The following is a 19,076-nucleotide window of genomic DNA, read 5'->3' as shown; positions in this document are numbered from 1 at the left end:
GTTGTTCCTTCTTGACATTTACTTGGCCTATTTTTGCTTTTCACATTTTTCAACACAGTTAAAAAAAAAGAATAAAATTTCAGTGTCTGAATCTACATTCTTAAACTACATTCATAAAAAAAAAAATAATTCTTAGATACATAGAAATATTCCACAATTGGTATCATTTTCCCTGTTTAATATGGATGATATAAACTGGCAGTAATATACTGGCATGTAAAATTGGACAGCAATTACAAAGCCTTAGGTTATTATCCCTCCAGTTTTCTTTTTGATGGGAGTCACTTTAAGGCATATCTTGTAGCTCTGGAACACTGAAAATGCAGATGGACAGAAGGACTGTAGCTTAATATTATTCCCTCTGTACTTGTTATACACATATAGGAAAGATGTTGGCGATTTAGATAAAAATGGTATCAGGCCACAATTATCAGGGGTGCATAAAGTGCCAGATGCATGATACATTTAACAGCAGAAAATGTCTTGAACACAGGAATTGTGTTAGTTGCCAAGTCAGTGGGTAGAAGCTACAGGGGACTTAGCTGACATCTAAGTATACTTATCATATGAGTATGTGAATGCAAGGAAGAAACAGGAATGGCAGCTCTTAGAAAACAAGGGAGTAGAAACAAAGTCTTAAAAATAAAAAATGCTGAAAGAAGAGGACAAGGACTTCTACGTTTATTACAGCTATTAATCCGAACCCACGCTGTTTCATGTGTGCTGCAAACTACCTAGATCAATCTGTTATTGCTTGTAAAGGGGGATTATTTTCTCATTTATTATAATCACTGGGGCAATTTAAATATTTTAATTAAGGTTTCTGTCTTTTTAGTATTTGAACAACAGCTTTGGATTTGCAGTCTTGCATATTGCATCTTTTTAATTATTGTTATGGGAGTTGGAATATAAAATGGTTAACTTTTCTATGAAACAGAAAACGAATAGTCTCTGTGTCCATCTTCACTTATGCCAGAAAGAATTTGGTAAGGTCCAAGTGGCTGGGATGACTTTACAGTGTTCCTCTACATGAGAAAGTTAATTTCTGAGTGTAGAAATAGATTAGCTTTTTTTTCTGGTTTCCATGCTGGGGAACCATAGTCTGCTCTGAGTTTATTAGCTCAGCACAGAAACCAGGCCACAAGCAGCAATAGGTCACCCTTACTTTGCAGCAGTATGTAGAGTTCATATGCAAAAAATCCCGCTAACCTGGAAACTCAGAAGTAATCTCTATTTTAATCTTAACTCTAGGATTGGATTTTTATTTGCATGCACTAAATCAAAGTCTATAGCTAAGGCCAAAATCTCAATGAAGGATAACTATTTTTAGCTCTAATTACAATCCCAAACCAAGCATATTTTCATATATACAGTGGCTTCTTTAATACCAGGTAATCTTACAGAATTTTAAAAAATAAAATGTCATAATAATTTTTATACTAATAATTATCATTAAAAGTAATTAAGATGTTTTTTAGTCGATACAAACGTACAGGTCATAGGAAGTCTGTATTCGGTATTATTCTACTCTAAGTGTCTGAGACTATGACTGATCAGAGTATTATGATCTTAAGCTAAAATGCACAGCATCTCATTTCAGAAATTTCCATTCTCCTCACACATGAATAGCATCATTGCAGGGAGAAATGTTTGGCACACTCTTAGTAAGTTTGATAGTTGTGTGTTTCTTGAATTTTTGAAATCTGCACAAAAAAAGGGAACCAAATTTAGAGTCCCAACCTTCAGATACCACCTTGTGCAGCCACTTAAACTTGTGGTGTTTAAAGCAAGAAGCAAGCAGGCATAAGAGGCCACAGAAAACACTGTTCTAAGACATACGCAAACCCAAAACATTTCCTTTCGTAGTTTCAATATCTTATGCTTATGCCCTACCTATGCGCAGGTATCTTGCGATTCCCAGCAATCAGGATAACGTCACAGAGTTGCTGCTGCTTCAGGTAGCTCTCCATCTTTCTGAAGGTTTGCTCCGCATGGTGAACAGCTTGGTAGAATTCCTCAGAGCTACATGAATCCATGTCACAATGGGGTGGCAAGGGGTGGCTGGATCCTGACAGTCTGTAAACCACAAGAGAAACTTCATGTTGATGTGACCAGACTTCATCACAGGCTTCCAGAATCTGATATATGTAAACAATGCATCCTTCCCACTTTTCATGACTAGAAGTACAAGATAGAAAAATCTTACTGCATTAGAAGGGACAAGTGAAACTGTAAGTCTGTTAACACTGAAATGTTGGGTTTTTTTTTTTAGCACAGACATGGAAGCAATCAATTTCTTTATTCTTTGATAAAATTATTCAAAACATAAATATGAGCAACCCAATCTAGTGGAAGGTGTCCCTGTCCATGGCTCAGTGGTTGGAACTAGACAGTCTTTAAGGTCCCTTCCAACCTGTCGTGGTTTGCCCCAGCCAGTAACCTAAAACCACTCAGTCGCTCGCTCCCCCCCCTCCTCCCTTCATCCCCCCACTCCCAGAGGGATGGGGAGGAGACTCGAAAGAATGTAACTCCCACAGGTTGAGATAAGAACAGTCCAGTAACTAAGGTGTAACACAAACCCACTACTGCTCCCATGAATAATAATGATGATAAGGGAAATAACAAGGGAAGGGAATACAACCATTCACCACCTGCCGACTGATACCCAGGCTGATGCGAGCAGTGATCTAGCCCTTCCGGGTTACTGCCCCCAGTTTATATACTGGGCATGACGTGCTGTGGTATGGAATACCTCTTTGGCTAGTTTGGGTCAGGTGTCCTGTCTCTGCTTCCTCCTGGCTTCCCCTCCTCCCTGGCAGAGCATGAGGCTCACAAAGTCCTTGGTCAGAGTAAACATTGCTTAGCAACAACTAAAACCATAGGTGTTATCAGCACTGTTCCGAGGCTGAAAGTCAAAAACACAGCACTGCAACAGGTACTAAGAAGGAAAAAAATGACTGCTACTGCTGACCCCAGGACACAACCCAAACTATTCCACGATTCTATGATTTTATGAAATAATAGAGAAAGCAATCGTATCTTCCCACTGATTCTAAGAGTGCCTGGTGTAGTTCACTTCTTGAAATACACATTCATTTTACACCACCTGGGAGAGAAAAATAAAACTCTGACTTAATTCGTAATCAATTGGGAATATTTTCTTAATGATAAATTACGTACTTTTAACCAAAAGGTGCATTAGTACAAAGTGAATTTAGCCTACAAAGAGAATGATATCTGCAATTAAAAAAAAAAGGGGGGGGGAATAGAAACACAAGAAAAAATTAATTGTTTCCTCATCATATAGCCATATGTTCTTAGTTAAAATTTACTCAATTCAGTGTTTCAAGTTCAGACTTTTACTGAAAATAAGAAAACATGTCTTCAAGTACTAGCCCTTAAGGATATTAATGCTAGTATTTCCAAATAATTCACAACACAGATGACAGTCTCTTCTTTACAAATATGTCATAAGATTATTTCAAATGAAAGCCATAAGATTCTATATATCTTGTAGTGCTAAAAAGTTGAGAATGTCATATATGAAGCTGATTATTTTTTTACTTCAACTAGACATATATATGAAACAGCTTACATAATCAATGAAAGAGCAAAGGAGAACATATATTAGTCCAGCATATGAAACAATATTATTAATTAATTCAAACCAATGTGATTATTTTATATATTCTATCAAAATATAAAGGAGCATATAAAAAAAATTTATACTTTATGGTAATAACAGTTTCACTGCATGAGATTCATTGCATTCAGTAGCTACTATATTGTAAGAATGATATCAACAGACTAATAATAGACCCAATCTGCACTCCTGGTGGTAGAAAAATTGTAAAGTGCATTAACATAATAAATAATTAAAATAATTATATAATAATTATTTTAAGTATCTGTTATTAAAAAATAGTGCTATATCGACTCTTGGTAGATCATAGTACAGTTCAGAAAACAGTATTTCTTTCTGATATATGCTAGTGGTTTACTTTTGAATTAGTTTTTGTCCAAAACGTATTCCACATGCTCTCCTACAGTCATTGTACAAAGGTCTACAAGTTTAAGAAGGAAAGACTGGCCCATCTTTCTGTCACAGTAATTACTAGGCTTCACAGAATTCCTTTAAAGTAGCTGGAAGCCTGCATAATGAAATATGGCCAGCAGATAATTTTACAGGGAACCAATAGAGTTACCTTTGTATCTCACCCCACCATCTATTCTGTGCCACATGCTGACACTAATTATTTAAGAGAATTAGTTACCTTTTAAAATTATTACCCACAGTAACTTCACTTGCTTAACATTAAATTGGATTCTGAGATATCATCAGCTGGCTTATATTGATCAATATTGCCATTTGTATGTTGGCAATACAATACTGTGAACCTGTCTGTAGGAAATCAAATTGGCAAAACTTTATTAACCATGGTTCCTCAACACAAACAGTTATGTATTACTGATTTAAAAAGGCGTATTTCTCTAATCCTGTTATACTCGATCTTGTTACACAATTATGTTATGCTTGGCGTCTCTTGCAAACTTCTCCTAAAGGTTAAACAAACATAATCTGCTCATGTGTTCCTATCCAGTCTGGAGTACAAACCATGTTGATCAGAAATCCAAGTTCATTTTGGTATCTTTGGATGATCAACAACTGCTTTCACAAAAAAATGTAATGATGGAGCTAAGCTCATTAGTATGGGTAGTGGGTAGATATTTCAGGCTTTTCCTTTAATTTTTTTCCTCACTTTGATGACAGCCCTACGCAGACTTCTTAAGTTTTATTGCTGGAGAATTAGAACGACAAGTAATTTACAAGAAATAAATCAGTGCCTAATAAATGAGGCTTCTAGGGTCAAATAGACTCATTTCTTCCCTTCCTCCAGGGAGTTTAGAAGTGACAACAACAGCAATTCTGAAAACCAAAAATAACAGGAATGAGCAGATCTGAATGAATGCATATTGTTTGTTAATTCAGAATTTAGGCCTAAGTCAGTTTACATTTGAACAGATAGGGTACTAATCCTGCCTCTTCTTGGCTATTCAAAACATGCTGCCCTTTTCAGCTCAGAAAAAGAGAAGTACCCTGACTGAATTTATGTCAGTTGTATTATGTTAGATTGGGTTGCAATGAGCTTAGTCTATTTTGTTCTTGAGTCATTAAGCCAGTGTTTGCCACAAATTTTGCCCTCTTTCATGTTTGCCATTTATAAACAACACTTTCCACCCTCAAACTCAGCAGTGTATCTGTAACTTAGCAAGTCATTAAATGACTACTCAAAAGCAATCCCCAAAGGCCCAGCACATTTACATTATTACCCTGAAAACTAGCAAGCAATAAGCTTAGTAGAAGACAATAAGTTAATCTTTTATTTATTTTCTAAGAAAGCCCAGATAAAAAGACTGCTACTTATCCTGCTCTGGAGGTACCTTTTTTTCACTACAAATGCTGTCTGCATAATCAATGCTTTAAATTCAGTCAGCAGCTTGTTAAAGTAGGAATTAGTTAAAGAGAATCAGCCATCAAATGCCACTTACTTTCTAACAGTTCATGAAAGCCATGTATAAGTACTCATGGCCAATTAGTGATACGAAAATAAACGTTTCTCTTTGCATATATTGTTGATTGTATTCTGTGGGAACTCCAGCCCAAATTCACCTGAAGATTCCCTGATTCTTTCAAAACCCTTTTTAGCACTCGTGTACCTCAAAATCCTGTAATCATTGTACAGGACAGATTCCAGATGGGTTTTTCCCATAATCCTTCTCAGTTGGCATGTGCAAAAAACCTGAGCTTAGTGTGTGAATTTTAAACATTCAGGAGCTGTCCAGACTAGACTATTTTTTATCTTTAAATGATTCAATCAATAGTACAGAAATAAGGAAACCAAACCTTTCACAGGATTACAGTAATGACACTAAAGGGTGATACTACAAAATGAGAAAACTAAAAGGCTCACAGAAATTATCAGCGTTGAAAACAACCAATACTCTCAAATGTTTCTTTATTAAATGGCAAACCTGGGTGCATAGTGCATTAAAAAAAAAAAAAAAAAAAAAAAAAAAAAGAAAAAGAGGAAAGAAATCTACCTCAGCAACATTGTGCAGACTAATTTTCAGTTTTAAGAACTCAAAAGAGAAATGTTTTAACAAGAGTCCAAAGGTGTTGATGAGAAAATTCAGACTTTGAGCCTTTATGGATCTTAAACCAGTGTAAACAGAAATAAAAGCTTAACTCTTAGGCTCTACAGCATCTGATTCCATGGTGCTTCTCCTTTCCTAGAAAAAGCGCTTTGATTTGAACAAGGGTGCTATTCTTTAATCACCCTTTATTTGCTCCAAACTTCTTTGAAAAAAGAAAAGGTAAACCAGCTGTAAAATCCCAGTAAAGTGTTCTGATTCTTCCCACAGTTAACAACCCTTTAAGTACTTACATTAGGTCACTGTAAGTAATGGCAGCTGTACACAGAAAATTATAAGGAAAAGGCACTCCCACCAGTGGTCTCCTAGGGACACCTTAAAGACCTTCAACCTTTTTGTCCAAGATAAGATTTATGTAGGTATAAATGGGGATTTTGTGGCACGACAAACACAGATTACTCCTCAGAATGTATTTTGGACAGGCTACTTGGTACCCTATGTTTATGTAGGTATCTGATTTGCCATCCCTTGTACCTTGTACAGTTGTTCACATTTATTACTAGTAAGACCATACTACTCAGACTTGATTTTTGCTCATTAACTTTACACACTAATAAGTTTTAATATAAAGTGTAAAGAAATGAAATGCCTTAGCTAACAGTAATGCTGTCGGACAGTTAAAGAGAAAATGCCAGTAAAAAAGGGACCTCACCTACAGGTTTAGCCACCTGTATCTCTTTTCTTAGGAAACGGAAAATTAATTAGTAAAACTGCCATTTTTGAGCTGCAAAGGTTCGAAAACAGCAATAGCAAACAACAGTAGGTAAAACTATATCTTAAATTTCAAAAGGAAAAAAAACTTACTTTGAAATAGAGTTGAGAGAATTAATATGACTTGAAGCTACACTGCATTTCTCTGAGTAAACAGAGGCTTAGATTTAGAAATTTCCCCATTCTGGAAATGGTATTCACAGAGATGCAGAAAATAGCAGAATTGTATTACTGTAGAAAGCAGAGTACTTTATAGAATATTTAGGTATTTTACATACTCAATTGAAATGCATTTCTCTTACATTCCACTGAAGCCCTGGCCCCAAATAAATAACACTTCAATCAGAAAATGTCATATCATGTCATTGTTACTCGAATAGTAAATCCTGTTGTGTTAAACTTTTTTCACTTTTCACTTATCAAAGATTAATTATGCAAAATAATCCAAAACCCGTTCAATGTAATTTAGTGTATATTACTGGCTGTATATCTATAGCATATAGTCAAGAAACAAAATATGCCCACTTTGTCTGTGAGAAAACTATTGTTTTGCTGTTTATAACTTGCAAAAGCATGTAAGAAATATTCCGTATGTAAAAATGGAAAATGTCTTTAAACCATTGCTTATTGTATGCTTAGAAATCAATAACCTGTGAAATTGCACTTATTAAATTAAGATGGACTGTGAAAAGTCATAGCTTTCATTAGCGATCACATGCAAAAATGCAAGAGAGAGAATTTTATAAAAACTTTAAACTTTTCTTCTAGTGACAGCAGGGGTGAAGTTCTGTTTGTGATCAAAAGGTGTCCTTTTCGCTCTGCTACCAGCAATTATATCTGCAACTAAAGGCCCTTCCCAGAGTTTCAGCAGGTTTTCATAATTTTCTTTTTATGTAGGAGTGCCAGATAAAAAAAATGAGAATATTAAACAGGACTTTTTAGCGACACCAGTTCAGCCCAGAGATGCATTCTTTCTGTCTCAGAGATTCCTTTTCTATATATAAAAAAGAAAAAAAATTACACTGAGTCCAGTGCACATTATAAACTCATTCTTCTTGTTCTATAGATAAATTTGCATAATGTATAATTTACAGGGGTGTTCCATCCTAAATACAATATATGTATCAAACTATTTGTAACATAACTCATTCTTTGGACAGCCTAAGGCAAAAACTCAGTCAACTAGAACACCTGTGTGCCTAGCAAAAATAGGCATTTTTCCTCTGCTGTTCCATGTATCTGTGCGTCTTCAGAATATTACCAGCCTCAAGAAACAAAATATTAGCTACCAGCTTATTGCATGATCTCAGGCATATTGTTTGATCAGCCCTTCAGAAAAATACAAAGGAGAGTAAGAAGGGACTGCGGTACTTCTGTAGACAAGAAATATTTCTCTTGTTCAGTAGATGACAGAAAAAAAAAAAAAGTATAGAGCTAGAGAGTTTGTTCAAATCATGGTTCTTCTAGGTTACCAATAAAATATACAAAGTAAGGCTTTTGTTTGGTTCGGTTCAAAATACTCTCAGCTGGATTTTTTATCTAGAACCCTTCACCTGATAATTATCTCACCTAAACTACAAGCATAGACCTCTATACTGCCAGTAGCAAGAAACCAACATACATAACGATTCCACAGCCTCCTGAAATACTTTTTAGGTTTTAGACCTTTTTATTTTTTATTTTTAAATAAAAGTTTAAATAAAACTAATTCAATTAATGAACAATTACTGAAAAATATCATAATTTTGCAATAAACTTACTGAATTCAGTTAAATTAATAACAAATGCTTTATCTTCCCTTTAGCCTTCTGTGAATTTTTCCAGAATTCATTACTGTTATTAATGACATGAGTTTCACCTATGTCCTACGCCCTAAGAACCACTTAAGTTGTTGGGAAGTTTTGGTGTTTTTTTGTATAATTATTTTATTCAGTATTGTGTTCAACTGTTCCTTTAACTTTTTTCACTTTTTCATCTTTTATACTCTACAGTCTTCTAAACAATTACTTCAGACTTTTCCTATTTCTTCACCTTTTTCTCCACAGTGCAGTGTCCAGTCTTAAAAAATTACCTAAGTTTTTGTTTATCCCTCACTAGTATTTCCAGTAGCTGCCTACCAATATTGTGCCACACTTTCTGTCAATTTTGGGGAGGGGGGCGGTTCTCCTATAAAGACAAAAATGCAGCATCGTAATGCTGTTGTTTGACATACCTAAAATCAGTCTCATTATGCTTTTCAAAACCAATTTCAGAATAAATATATTCCTCTTGCAAACTCTATTTCCAGTTCCCATCATTTCTTTAAATCTAGAAAAAACTTTTGGAAGAGATCTGATTTTTCAAGTTTCATCATCCTAGTCACACCAGGCTCCTGACAACTATACTATTAATTGTACCACTACAACTCACTGTCACAAGTTAACAGCCTTCACACTTACGTAACAAATTACACTTTTTTTCTCTGTCTTTGTCCTACTCTGCCTCTAAGCAGTTTTGCTATGCAACAGAGAAAAGATGCTAGCTGGACTGCCCTCTCCCACCCACATCTAATAGCGCATCCACCACTTTTTCAGCTTTGCATGTCCACACAGAAGACACAGTTTGTTCCAGTTGTTCTAGGAAAAGCAAATTATTAACTTACAAGAAAATATAGTTTTTCTAGCTATACCTAGACATATTTTAATGACTTGGAAACTAACTGATACATTTTCCCCATTCATGTTGCTAACAGAACTTTTTGTCACATTGAATCTTGCTGTCCGTATTGTTTTGTATCTTGGAGGACATAGGAAACAGACAGCTTGTAAGTACAAATCCCTGCAAGCAGATACTAGGTGCATGTATACCTACACTATGAAACAGCCTCCTGGAAGGAGGCAAGACATTCTTCTTGAAAACAGATAGTGGGAAAGATGTCACAGGAGATCTCAATTTTTAAATACATATGCCACTGGAGAACAACCAAGAACCACAACCACTTTTACTTCAGTTACTGTCAGTAGTTCTTTCCTATTTCTATCTCTAGACTCAAGGGAACCTCCTTCATTAAAGTATGAACGAGCTGCATTGCTTTCCTTCCCTCTTCCTGTTACTGTCAGAGAAGCAGACAAAATTCCTACCGCAAGGAATCAGCTTAACCTCAGAACACAGGTAATGTTATGTCTTCTTCTGATAGGCATTCTTTCCTCTCCCTTCCCAACCCGACCAAAATCATGGCCCTCTTTCCCCATGCATTTTCAGTTAATGAAGATTTTGACTGCATGTAGGAATAATAAACAACTAAATCTGCACCCCTGAGCAAATTAAATCTCTTATATTTGCGAGGATGCTTCCTTCCCACTGTTAAAAAAAAAAAAAAAAAAAGTTCCTTTGCAGTCTCCCAAAGCCTTTATGGCAGATGTATACATACAAGGAAGACAACTTGCATTCATCACAGGAATCAAGCATTTGTAAGGCATTCACAGTGCATTCATACTTTAATTACCTAAGTGGCAATGGGGAAACACCCTCTCCATTATGAAGGCAGATTGTTATCATAAAACTTTGTTAATACTCTGGCTATATATTTTCTAGTATATAATGAGTCCACACTTCTACCAACCAAAAACTGAAAAAAAGATTATTATGACTCAGAAATTAAAAACTGCAGTTTTAACGTAACCTCTACTTCCCCACAAAAGTTGAAGTCCCTCCATTTCTAAAATGTAACAGCAAAACTATGCCCATTTTTTTTGTAATATACACACAATTTTCTGTAGGTTTGTTTGGGGTTTTTTTTGTTACATAATAATTTACATTAATTCCTTTAAAATAGATTCTCCAGTTTCTTTGATCCTACCCATTAATGAATGTAAGCAAACAACAAATGTTTGTGAGGTAGATGTTCATGGCAGACAAAGCCACCAGTGAGGTTTAAGTTGAGATGAGAAAGAACTCTGTGTCTGTTGTGGCATTTGCAGTAGGAGTTATTAGCTGGCAAGTCTGAGACAAAGGGTAGAAACCACTGTAAAGGAGGCGAATGTTACTGGCCTGAGGAATTAAATGTGACAGGTTGGAGATGTATTTTCCCATCTTCTTTCAGATGTGAAGTGCTCATGACAACTACTCATTCCTCTGGATAAGAAGCAGACAGGTATAGGAAGAAACCCAAAAGGAAGTACCATAGTGAAAATGAGAGAGAGGAGATTCCTTTTCCTTTCTTAATAGCTCAAGAAATTCATGACAATGTATTGTGTACTACTGTGCGCTAACAGCTAAGCAGCACCAGCAAAGACACAGACTCCACACTCTCACAAGCACACGGTTTCACTGTTTCCTTAATGTCCAGTTGTTATAATGCCTTATTCCAGACGATGATCTGCATTGAGCCCCTCTGAATTATTTAAGTGGTCAAATGTAAGATACCAAAGTAGTTCTCCTACATCATTAAAATAATTCCCTTAACCTTGGTGGCACCTTTTACCAGGTGGCAAATGCCAAGCGTGTTGGTACATTATAACTCAGCTATAAAAACTGGACTGAGTTTGAGCATGCAGATTAAGTGTGAACAGATATTTTTAAGCACAGTCTGTCTTAGTACCCTTTGTAGAGGGGGGGGAAATGTGAACAGCTGGAAAGACTATCCTTAGTATCTCCTAATAAGATCCTCACATCATATGCCTGGTACCAGACGTGCTTCTCACAAATAAAAATAAACTTATGGTGAGACTATTAACAATTGAAAGTATGTGGGTTTAGAGACTGATATTTTGATGGATGTTAAAAACTATTTCTCAGAGAAAAACTAGCAGTATTAAAATTAATGGGGATAGGCTAACTTTGGTTCATTTAATAAATGAGAAATTCTGCTGAACATTTTAGAATAATTCTAATAACCTTAACACTGATTTTATTTTTTTATTTTTCAAATATTATTAAAAATTATTGCCTATAGGTAAGATTTAGAGTTTCACTAAGTGACTACGTCAAGTAAGTGAATAGAGAAAATACAGAAGAATAACACAGTGAAAGGGAAAAATTAAAATACACTGGGTTTTGATAATAGGACCTTAACAATATTTACTGGACATACAAAATGACATTTACTGACAGTTTTAGCATTATAATATTTTCACAATTTGAAATAAATTAAACTGTATTGTATTCACATGATTTTCTGATTGGTCATTAAAATAGCAAATATTAAATAGTCTACTCCCCTATACTACACAGATATACAATAACAACATAGAACAGCACAATTCTGAACTCACTTTATCTTAGGCAAAGCAATAAGTATAAGACTTAAGTATAACAAGGACCTAACATCAGATAGCACTTGAATTCAAAAGCAATACACATAAAATAACTTGTGGTTTTATCACCTTTCCACCTTTATATATATACTGCCACACAAAATGAGATTTTTACAAATATCAGCACTGAAGACTGTGCAGAAGCAAACACCACGCAGGAGGCTCCTCTAACATACTACGGAGGGAAAGCTCTCATATATTTCTGGTGGCTCTGCCTGTGAATCTGTTTGCAGCTACTATCATTGTGTAATTCTCCAACAACTGGCACTCCATAAACTTCGTAAGACCAGTGCCAGTGTCACTGACATAGCAGCCCTCTTCTATGTTCATCCCATAACTAAGCTGGGAATAATGCAACTTCAGGTTACAAAAGACAGTGATGAAAAGAAAAAAAAAAAAAAAAAAAAAAAAGGACAGAGAAAAAAGAAAAAAAGAAAAAAAAAAAAAAAAAAGAGAGAGGAGCTGCAGGACATGCTCCCTGTGTTTGGGACAGGAGAAAGACTTTTCCACTCCAGCCCCAGCTGATCCCTTTACAACTGCTTTCACTTCCTTCCTCACAACGGTGCTGTATTTTCTGAATAGATGACTTGCATTATGCCTAAGAGAGATGCTAGTGTCATGTGTTAACTATATTGTCATGACAAATGGCCATATCTATATGGATAAACTAAGTAAATTAGCTGACACGGTTACTCGTTTATAGTGTGTGCACAAATAAATACAAGGATGCAGACCTCTCCTGTATTAAAAGACATTGTCTTCAAGATTTATGATATAGGCACTTTATGTAAACAGAAATCATATATGTGAATGATGGTAATGGCATACAAAACAGGGCAAGCATTTTATTACTACTGCATTTAGCATATATGTCAATAAAATTTCAGTGTGTTACTATGCTGTGCACTGATATTCCAACTAGCATGTCAGAGCTTAACCTATGACTGACTGCAGTAGAAATAATGTCATATACTATGGGAAGTTGAATCTTTAAAGCTCCCAACTTAAAATTTTGGTTCAGCTACATACTGCACTAGGTGCGGTGGGAGACTGCAGCATGCATGCATGCACACCCACCCCACCACGTGCCCATTCAGTAGACTGTCTGAATAATTCTTTTACCCATGTCCTGTTGCAAAATAAGCTTTATGGGAGTTTACACAGCATTCAGTACCAAAAAGCATACACTCTCTTCCTGCTATTTATTAAAGACTTACTGAGCATCACATATGTTTCAGTGATGCTTAAAAATTTCATTGCCCTGACATGCCTGCCTGCATCTGCAAACTGTAGGAAAGACATGTCTGAAATAAAGGAACAAATCGTAGGTGATTTTGCCACACTGTTCTGAAACATCAGTACACGGCTAATCTCAAAACCAGCAATTAAAATTGACAATTTGTGAATCCTGTTTAAGGTGAATTTGACAGATTCATTTTCGACACTACAACCCTGGGATCGCTACAACCCTGGAAACTTAATTTGCAAGCAATTAAGGACTGAATATTCCATAACAGCTACCACTCATTAACCCTGCACATACCCAAGCTACGTTCTTCATAGCAAGTCCAAAATTTAAAAAGTCTATGGAATTTTTTATACACATGCATGGTAGTGCAAAAATCTAGCTATTAATATTGTTTTGGTCTAACATACTATTTGTAAAATTATTATCTATAGAAGCTGAAATCAGTCAATAATCATTACATGAATTAAAAAGGTAGGTACACACGCATCCAAATTAAATACTCCCCTTAATCTGCAAATTTGTAGGTATGGGATCTCTAGCCAAAGCCATAATATTATGTACAGTTACAGAGAGCTGCAGGGTAGCCTATTGCATAATTAGTGTTCACCTTACAGAACAGAAAAAAAAAGAATTTTTCAGTGTTACTGCTTGCGATTTAAAGATTTTTTACATATTTTATCCAAAGTGTGATACAAACTCAAAAGCAAAACTTAGAATTCAGGTTTGGGTTTGTTTTTTTTCCATTAAAAGAGTTAATTGTTTGCACCCCTCTGCCTATGCCTTTTTCTTTCTTGAAACATGAAGTAGCTGATACACTTTCACTCTCTTTCTAGTCCACAGATTATTCTGTAGACTGCTAAGTAGGTAAGACCTTCCCCTCCACAGGCAGAGAAAGAATCAAGTTCAGAGCATGAGTGCTCTGACCACTGAGCTAACTGCAAAAAGCATGGAGAAGCCAGGCCTTTGTATTCAGGCATTTTGCACAGGGCATATGGAAAGGTAATACAACAGACATGAAAGTTTAACTCCTTCAAAGGACGAGGTACATGCAGGAATACATAAGAAGAAAAGCAAAATGTTAACTTGCCCAACATTGGCTAGTTTATAAGGACTCTCACCCTGCATGATGGCTTTTAGGGATCTTAATTTTGTGGTACTTAGCCTTTTGCATTAAACAATTAAGGAAACTTGGTATGTTGTTTTTACTTCTCTAGTTGTACAAGTTATTGACAGAAAAAGATCTGAAAATGTACAGTAATCTCATACAATTTTTAGTCATTAATGTTCCAGGAGCGCGGCGAACAGAGCCGGCAAACAGAGAGTGTCGAGGCAGAGCGTCGAGGCAGTTTGCGCGGCAGTTCGCGCGGGCAGGCGAGCGGGCAGGGAAGCGTTCCATCCGCCTCATCGAGAGGACTCACCTGGAGTACAGGAGGGGGAAAGAGTGCTGAGAGACGTAGATGGATTGATTGACCAGACAGATCATGGTTACAACACGATCGAAAGCTGTAGTGAGTACTAATGTGGGTATCCAGACTGAGCCTTCCTGCAGACATGCAGCTGTGCAGGTCTCTGGCTGCAGCGAATGCCTGAGCCTGGCACTTGTATTGGAGGGAGCCAGTGACACTGCTTGTGTTCGCTGTGAGCAAATAAATGACCTGCTCAGGCAGGTGTCTGAACTGAGGGAGGAGGTAGAAAGGTTGAGAGCCATTAGAGAGAGTGAAAGTGAAATAGATTGGTGGAACCACACCCTAAGGCAAGGGCAGAGGGAAGTGGTTCAACAAGCTATGGATCCCCTTCCCTCCTACCATCAGACAGAAGGAGAGAGCTTAATGGACAAGGATGGATGGAGGGAGGTTCCTCCTCAGAGAGGTAAGCGAAAACCCTCACAATCCCTTCCTCCCTCCCAATTGCCCTTGAATAACAGGTACGAGGTCTTGGAAATTCAGGACCAGGTGAATGGAGATGGTGAGGCAAATCTATCTAGTGAGTCACCCAGGGCTAGTCACTCACCCACATGCCTCAGAACTTCCCCAAACAAGAAGAAAAGAAGAGTAATTGTGGTGGGTGACTCCCTTCTGAGGGGAACAGAAGGGCCCATTTGTCGACCGGATCCACCACACAGGGAGGTCTGCTGCCTGCCTGGGGCTCGGATTAGAGATGTTAAAAAGAAACTCTCTGAACTGGTGCAGCCGTCTGACTACTACCCACTGCTGGTTTTTCAGGTTGGCAGTGACGAAATTATTATAAGGAACGTAAGGGCAATGAAGAGAGACTACAGGGCCCTGGGACGGCTGGTTAAAGGGTCTGGAGCGCAAGTGGTGTTTGCCTCCATACCTGTTGCAAGCGAGGGTGAAGGGATATATAAGAAGACTCTGCAGGTTAATGTATGGCTACGTGACTGGTGCCAAAGGCAGGGGTTTGGGTTTTTCAGTCACGGGCTGCTGTATGGGACACCTGGTTTGCTGGTGACAGGCGGGATACACCAGTCCCAGAGAAGAAAAAGGGTTTTGGGGCAGGAGTTAGCAGGGCTTATTGACAGGGCTTTAAACTAGTTAGGAAGGGGGGAGGGGATTTAACTGGGCCTGTTGGGGACAAGCCCAAGAGGAACATGCTAGGGATTGAAGGATGGCGGGCTAAGGAGGACTATCAATCTCTTGTTTCACTTGTGGGAAAGGATAGCTTTTTAGACCCTGTCCCGCAGGGGAAAAAGGGTACTAGGACTGGCTCCCTGAAATGCCTGTACGCCAATGCACGCAGCATGGGGAATAAACAGGAGGAGTTAGAAGTCTGTGTGCGGGCTAAAGGTTATGATCTAGTGGCAATTACAGAGACATGGTGGGACAGTTCACATGACTGGAATGTGGTCATGGATGGCTATGTCCTTTTTAGGAAAGATAGGTCAGCGAAGCGAGGTGGTGGAGTTGCTCTTTACGTGAGAGAGCAACTAGAATGTATTGAGTTCTGTCCGGGGTCGGATGAGGAGCAAGTGGAATGTCTGTGGGTACGAATCAAGGGGCAGACTGGCACGGGTGATACAGTTGTGGGGGTCTATTACAGACCTCCTGATCAGGACGAAGGAGTTGATGAGGCTTTCTACAGGCAACTGGAAGTAGCCTCGCAACTACATGCCTTAGTCGTCGTGGGGGACTTTAACTACCCCGATATTTGCTGGAAGACTCACACAGCCAGTCATTCACAGTCTAGGAGGTTCCTCGAGTGCATTGATGATAATTTCTTAATGCAAATGGTGGATGTACCAACTAGGAGAGCAGCGCTGCTAGATTTAGTACTCGCCAACAAGGAGGGTTTGGTCGAAGTGGTGACGGTCAATGGCAGCCTTGGCTGCAGTGACCATGAGATGGTGGAGTTCAGGATCCTGTGTGGGAGGAATAGAATACCTAGCAAAGCCACAGTTCTGGATTTCCGAAGGGCCAACTTTGGCCTCTTCAGTCAACTGCTAAGGGAAGTCTCATGGGAAAGTGTACTAGGCGGTAAAGGGGCTCAAGATAGTTGGTTAGCATTCAAGGACCGCTTCTTCCAAGCTCAGGATCGGAGCGTCCCAATGAGTAGGAAGTCAAGTAAGGGATCTAGGAGACCGGCGTGGTTAAACAAGGAGCTGCTGGGCAAACTCAAGTGGAAAAGGAGAATCTATGGATTATGGAAGGAGGGGCTGGCTGCTTGGGAGGAATATAGGACAGTTGTTAGAGGATGTAGGGAGGCAATTAGGACAGCTAAGGCCTCCTTGGAACTCAATGTTGCTAGTCGGGTTAAAGACAATAGAAAGGGCTTCTTCAAATACATAGCAAATAAAACTAACACAAGAGGCAATATAGGCCCACTGCTGAACGAAGTGGGTACCCTGGAGACAGAGGATATAAAGAAGGCAGAGGTGCTGAATGCCTTCTTTGCCTCTGTCTTTACTCCTGCAGACTCTCCCCGAGGGCCCCTGATTTCTATAGCCCCAGAAGGAGTCAGGACAAAGGAGGAGTTTGCTTTGGTAGATGAGGATTGGGTTAGGGATCAGCTATGCAAACTGGACATCTGTAAATCGATGGGTCCGGATGGAATGCACCCACGGGTGCTGAGGGAGCTGGCGGAGGTCATTGCTAGGCCACTTTCCATCATCTTTGGTAAGTCGTGGGAAACGGGCGAGGTGCCTGAGGATTGGCGGATGGCAAAGGTCACACCAATCTATAAGAAGGGCAAGAAGGAGGACCCGGGTAATTATAGACCGGTCAGCCTTACCTCCATCCCTGGAAAGATGATGGAACAACTTATTCTTGACTCCATCACTAGGCATATCAAGGATGAGGGGGTCATTAAGAACAGCCAACATGGTTTTATGAGGGGGAAGTCATGTATGACCAACCTTATAGCCTTCTATGAGGAAGTGACTAGGTGGAGGGATGATGGTAGAGCGGTAGATGTAGTTTTTCTTGATTTCAGTAAGGCATTTGATACTGTCTCCCACAGCATCCTCATAGATAAGCTAAAGACGTGTGGGCTTGACGATCAAGTAGTGAGGTGGATCGAGAACTGGTTGAAAGGAAGAAGGCAGAGAGTTGTGGTCAATGGCGCAGAATCTAGCTGGAGGTCTGTGACTAGTGGAGTTCCTCAGGGGTCGGTGCTGGGACCGGTGCTGTTTAATATTTTCATCAATGACCTGGATGAGGGAACTGAGTGCACCCTCAGCAAGTTTGCTGATGACACAAAACTGGGAGGAGTGGCTGACACACCAGAGGACTGTGCTGCCATTCAGCAAGACCTGGACAGGCTGGAGAGTTGGGCGGGGAGAAACTTGATGAAATTTAACAAGGGCAAGTGTAGAGTCTTGCATCTGGGGAAGAACAGCCCCATGTACCAGTACAGGTTGGGGGTTGACCTGCTGGAAAGTAGTGAACGGGAAAGGGACCTGGGGGTCCTGGTGGATAGGAGGATGACCATGAGCCAGCAATGTGCTCTTGTGGCCAAGAAGGCAAATGGCATCTTAGGGTGCATTAGAAAGGGAGTGGTTAGTAGGTCAAGAGAGGTTCTCCTCCCCCTCTACTCAGCCTTGGTGAGGCCGCATCTGGAATATTGCGTCCAGTTCTGGGCCCCTCTGTTCAAGAAGGACAGGGAATTGCTTGAAGGAGTCCAGCGCAGAGCCACAAAGATGATTAAGGGAGTGGAACATCTCCCTTATGAGGAGAGGCTGAGGGAGCTGGGTCTCTTTAGCTTGCAAAAGAGGAGACTGAGGGGTGACCTCATCAATGTTTACAAATATGTAAAGGGTAGGTGTCAGGATGATGGAGCTAGGCTTTTTTCAGTGATATCCAGTGATAGGACAAGGGGCAATGGGTGTAAACTGGAGCATAGGAAGTTCCACGTTAACATCAGGAAGAACTTCTTTACTGTAAGAGTGACAGAGCACTGGAACAGGTTGCCCAGGGGGGTTGTGGAGTCTCCTACACTGGAGATATTCAAGGCCCGCCTGGACAAGTTCCTGTGTGATGTACTGTAGGTTACCCTGCTCTTGCAGGGGGGTTGGACTAGATGATCTTTTTAGGTCCCTTCCAACACTTGGGATTCTGTGATTCTGTGATTCTTATCACAATATACCAGATATTAAT

General features: G+C 39.0%; 1 protein-coding gene across 2 annotated transcripts in view; it reads right to left on the bottom strand.

The window, feature by feature from the left end:
• Positions 1-19,076, bottom strand: part of KLHL1 (kelch like family member 1) — a 196,870-nt gene that overhangs the window by 134,818 nt on the left and 42,976 nt on the right. The window contains exon 2 of one of the 2 annotated variants that reach the window (XM_065675814.1): positions 1,894-2,076. The exons of the other annotated variant lie outside the window; for it this stretch is intronic. Within the exon in view, the coding sequence (XP_065531886.1) occupies positions 1,894-2,076 (183 nt within the window). The remainder of the gene's footprint in view (positions 1-1,893; positions 2,077-19,076) is intronic. 2 annotated transcript variants of the gene reach the window in all.

The sequence above is a fragment of the Lathamus discolor genome, chromosome 4 (genome assembly GCF_037157495.1).
Source record: "Lathamus discolor isolate bLatDis1 chromosome 4, bLatDis1.hap1, whole genome shotgun sequence".
NCBI lineage: Eukaryota > Metazoa > Chordata > Aves > Psittaciformes > Psittacidae > Lathamus > Lathamus discolor.
Note: the sequence above shows the minus strand (reverse complement) of the source record. Positions and strands in the feature narration are given on the sequence as shown.